The sequence below is a fragment of the Penaeus japonicus genome, unplaced genomic scaffold (genome assembly GCF_977035675.1).
Source record: "Penaeus japonicus unplaced genomic scaffold, GWHDUDI00000001_assembly GWHDUDI00000011, whole genome shotgun sequence".
In the NCBI taxonomy this organism is placed as follows: domain Eukaryota; kingdom Metazoa; phylum Arthropoda; class Malacostraca; order Decapoda; family Penaeidae; genus Penaeus; species Penaeus japonicus.
Genome location: NW_028234413.1, coordinates 33,010,159 through 33,015,158, shown reverse-complemented (window position 1 = coordinate 33,015,158; position 5,000 = coordinate 33,010,159). Strand labels below are relative to the sequence as shown.

At 36.2% G+C, this 5,000-nt stretch overlaps 1 protein-coding gene across 17 annotated transcripts in view; it reads right to left on the bottom strand.

Moving 5' to 3' along the window:
• Nucleotides 1-1,442: 1,442 nt before the first annotated feature.
• Nucleotides 1,443-5,000, bottom strand: part of LOC122257269 (F-box only protein 31) — a 14,359-nt gene continuing 10,801 nt past the window's right edge. For all 17 annotated transcript variants that reach the window (XM_043022471.2, XM_086541931.1, XM_086541932.1 and 14 more), the window contains exon 9: nt 1,443-1,931. In XM_043022471.2, coding sequence (XP_042878405.1) covers nt 1,748-1,931 — 184 coding nt within the window. In that variant the 3' untranslated portion in view covers nt 1,443-1,747. The remainder of the gene's footprint in view (nt 1,932-5,000) is intronic.

Here is a 5,000-nt window from a genome sequence, read left to right as displayed (position 1 = left end):
ATATATATGGATATATATATTTACATATAAACGGTTAAATACAAAACACAACAATATATATATATATATATATATATATATATATATATATATATATCCGTAATACTCCTTAATTTCCTATACAAACGGTTATTGACTCAATATTAGTAATATCATCACAGGGAAAACCAACCGCATACGACAAAATGCAGTATTATCGTCCAATACATTGATTTACAAAGTAAAAGCATATACACATTTTCAGTCTCCTTTTACCACTCACCAAGACAGACTACTTTATCTCACTTCAACAACCCCCAAGTCTTCTATTCTTAACCCTGGACCCGCCATTTCTCAAAATAATATTCTAGTTCAATTCCCGACTTTGTGGTATAGCCAACACATGATCATAGTGCGGTCAGAAAAAAGGAATTTTTGAGTTTGTCAGTTTCTGGTACAAGGCATAATAAATTTCACAGGGAAATATTTCGTTTATATGCAATTTTATTCCTGTATATTTATATTAATCTGAACAATGTTAATATATAGTATACAGGATCCTTATAGTATCTTTTTTACATATGTGTAAATAATAGTAATTACTTATTGTTAGTCCTTAACGAATATTAAGGTATATTTATAAAATCAACGGCCTTAGTTACAGGTGTTTTTCCTTGCTTTCTTTAATTCGCATGGGCGTGTGAGGATTCCTAGCTTCAGAACATGTAAGATACAATAGTTGTTGCTTTTTAGGTCAATAAGTGTCCTACAAATTTATTTACAAATATTCAATCATATTTACTTCCTATATGAGTGCGTTTACGTATATGTACATGTATATATATATATATATATATATATATATATATATATATATATATATATATATATGTACACACATACAATATATATGTATATATAAATATATATACATATGTACATATATAAATAATCATATATTTATATATCCATATCTATATGTAAATGTATGTATATATGTGTATGTATATATATATAAATATCTATCTTATATATATATATATATATATATATATATATATATATATATATATATATATATATATATATATATGGTGTAGCCCATTAGAGGTATAAATGGGGAGAAAAAAAAATGTAAGTGAAGTCTGGCGTAACTTCACCTTAGATTTCCAACGCCCCAATTCGTTCTCATGAACTTGTTCGTCATTCTCAGTAAACTGGATACATGATCTACCTATATCAACAATTTTAGTTGTTGTTGGTGTTGTTTTTACCTTATTTTATATTTCTTCCTCAATTATTTATTTTGTCCTTTCACAACAGCTCAGTTTTGTCATCATGTTCCTCTCCAGTCATCAGTGCGGAATTCCGAGAGATTAAAAAGGTCAGAAGCAAAACTAGCTTGTACATAGTACCAAGAAAAAAACAAAAACAGAAATGGAAGGATAAGAAAACTAGTAAAATATAAGCACTTTTTATCAAAGATGAAAAAGTACAATAAAAATGATCATGCTGATGGGCCACTGGTGCATGGTAACAATAATGGAGGTGATGGTAAGAAAGGTGATGTTGATGGTGTTTGTAGTCATCTTCTAAAAGAATAAAACTTTTAGCTTTGAATTCGCATATTTAACAATATTTAACTAATACCCTTTTGTATTTCTAGGCTTTACTCAAATTTTCCCATACTTTTGTCTGCATCATTTTCAATTGAAGGGCCATGGACACTGTGACCTCTTCTCTGCAATTGAAACAATCCTGCAAAAGGTTACAAGACACTCTGGACACCCTCACGATGGTGTTGGTTGAAGGTCTGATGCACACGCTTGTAAAGGGTAAGGCACTCATGTTCTAACCACAACACACCTACAGTGTCTGGATCAAACACCACAACATGGACTGGAGTGTTCTGCACCCCATGTGGCCCACCATCTGCTCCTTGCCCATAGTACCTGGGGACGAGAGAAGAGTAAAGGATTAAATTTCCTTCACAGACTGCTCACAATGATATCCCAAGCTGATATACCTACAACTGGCTTGATAAATGGATAATATCAATCTGTAGAACAACTCATTTACTGTATAATTAATAGATATAAAATCATAAATACGGTGTGTTAAATCAACTCGGTCATTGTATTTATTAGTGGTAAGTTCTTCAAAAAGCTGAATTTAGCGCTTAATACTTTTAACAGCCTGTAAACATGTTTTAAGGGTATTCATAACCATTCAGAGGTATTTTTTTGCATATCAATTCAACAAGGAAAAAATAATGTACATATAAATATGCTCCCAATTAAAAAATGAAGTTTGTGTATTTTACCCTCTTATATTTATCTATAGATTACGGGTATCCAGGAAACACGTTAGTTCTTCTGGTCATTGATCCTCTGGGTTGTTGTTCACAAACTCCTTCAGTTCTGTGGTCCACTGGTCGTCCAGGTCATTGGTCAATACTCTGCTGATCCTATAGGTCGTCTAGAGCTAGTCTACGTGTCACATGCAGTTGTTGTTCCTGCGCTGTCGCCATGTGTTGGAGAAGACAAAATTGCGATCTCTGTCTCAGAAAGCGCCTGTAAAGACTTCTCAACCCAAGCAAAAATGGGGGAAGAAAGACTGACAATTCGCTGCCCCTAAACCATAGAGACACCAGAGCCCCACGGCCGGATTCGCGTACGCACTTCCATCGGTAAATTCACTGATAACTGCAGTTACACTTGTATACAGATTGGTATTCATGAGCAACTTACTATTGGAGTTATTATCGTAAATTTACCTGCAGTCGGCAAGTCTGCTGGTGACTACAACGACTCTCTCCTCACACTATATCTCGCTCAAAAGTCAAAATTTAAGGCGACATTTTAGTTTGTGTCTACATTTGCCTTGTTGCCATGTTTAGAATTATGTATATTCCAACAGGAACATGACAAAGATAAGCAAATTTCACATGAAACAAAAGAGAGAATAATGTTCACGTAGTATTGGCCATGTAATGACTTCTTGATAAATAAACAAAGGAAGAAATGAGTATCTAGTGTTCATATTCCCCCATGGGAAACTGACCTAGATGAGAGCCAGGGAATGTATGCACATAGCTCAGGGTATCCTCAGGTGATGGGTCAGTTTCCGTGGCACAGACAAGGCACAGCTGTGAAGCCGAGCGAAGTACTAGCACAAAGCAAAGGAAGGAAGTAGAGACTTGAAGAGACCTTTGCATGTTGGTTCGGCTCTGTGATTCAACACACCTCGTATCAGTGAGGGAAATAGCCTTTGGGTACTATCAACCCCAACATTTTACGAAACCCACGATTAAACAGATGTAATAAAAAAAAGAAAGTTATGTCCTTCCTCGTGCATGATGTCCCACTGATTGCATCCAAAGAGAAGTCTGCTAGCCAGGGTACCCTCAGAATTTCAACGGATACAAAACAAGGGCTATAGCCTTTACCTTCACTAGGTAATCATGCTACACACACACACACACACACACACACACACACACACACACACACACACACACACACACACACACACACACATATATATATATATATATATATATATATATATATATATATATATATATATATATATATATTCATGTCAGTCATAAAAGAGGTCACTGTTACTTAAAAGCTCAAGTTCATAAAAACGTCAGGGTTGAAAAAAAAAAAAATCTTCCATGCACACAGATGTCTGCAGTCATAAAAAAATGCGATAAAGGTAAAGGTCACAAGATTGACCATGATAAAGGTCAGGGTAGTTCAATGGTCTCAAAAAGGTCAGGACCTCAAGATAAGGTTATAATAGGGTCAAGGCTGCAAAAATAGCAACAAAATTTCAAGCTCACTAAAAGGTCAGGGATGTAAACATTAGTAACCATAAGATCAGAGTTGAAAAAAATTGGCCTCAAAAGGTCAAGTTTATAACTCATCTTCATTCATACAATTCTTCCCTAGACATTCAATAAGACGAACAATATATCAGAAAAATTTCATCGCACATTATAGTAAAACTTTAGATGTTTTCAGGTTTTCTAAAACTTTAAATGCTGGAGATGTGTGCATTAAATCAGCCAGCTGCAATTCCATGCACATACCTGGTTCCGGCTGTTTGTGTGACAACTTCAAGTATATTTTGTGAATTATTTCCTCATATTTGTTGCCACATATTATCAAGTTAAATAATATGCAGAGTACCTATTTCTCATAACCACATTTCATACTACTTAAAGCCTCCTTCACACCAAACTTGTTCTCAAAACGTCCTAGCCCGTTCTGTTAAAATCGGAAATCGGACTAAAGTCGAGTTAGAACGCACAAATTTCGCCATATAATGTCTCCAATACATTCCTACACATCAATCGGTATGTCCATCTCGTCCTCATCCTATATGCACTACGTTCGAACGCACTTCAGATCAGGTTAAATTGCCTGTTCATCTCGCTCGAACACAGTTTCCACACACTGCCAGCCGAACCGGGGACAGTTCAAACCCGTTCTAATTCATTCACAGTATGTCAAACCACGTTCTAACTCGTTAACAACTCGTTCCTAACTCAACTACCTCATTCTACCTTGTTCTTACTGTATCTCAATCTCGTCCCTCCCCAGTACATACAATTCATACTTGCAATCGCGACCTGCCTCAACGGGTACAAATATCCAGTATATTCCTGTCCTCAGTTCTGTTCAACGCTTCAAGCTGTGGGGACCAAGTTGGCCATCATCACATAGCCTCCTTATAATCATCACGACACCAATGGGAAGAAAAGGCAGACAGGGAGCCCATGGTAGGGCTACCACCACCAAAAGGTCCCCAGACTCAAGCACCTATGAAGCCCATCCAGATAAGCCCCATCAGCCGAAAAGTCGTGATCATCCAGTCAGGGCTCCACAATCAGCTGATGATAATGTCCAATGGCCAATCTTTTCTCAAGTTTCATCCAGTTCCTGACCCATTAGGTTCTTGGACTCCTTCTTGCTTGCTCTACCTTCTTGCTGTACTCTTGTTCTGATTCC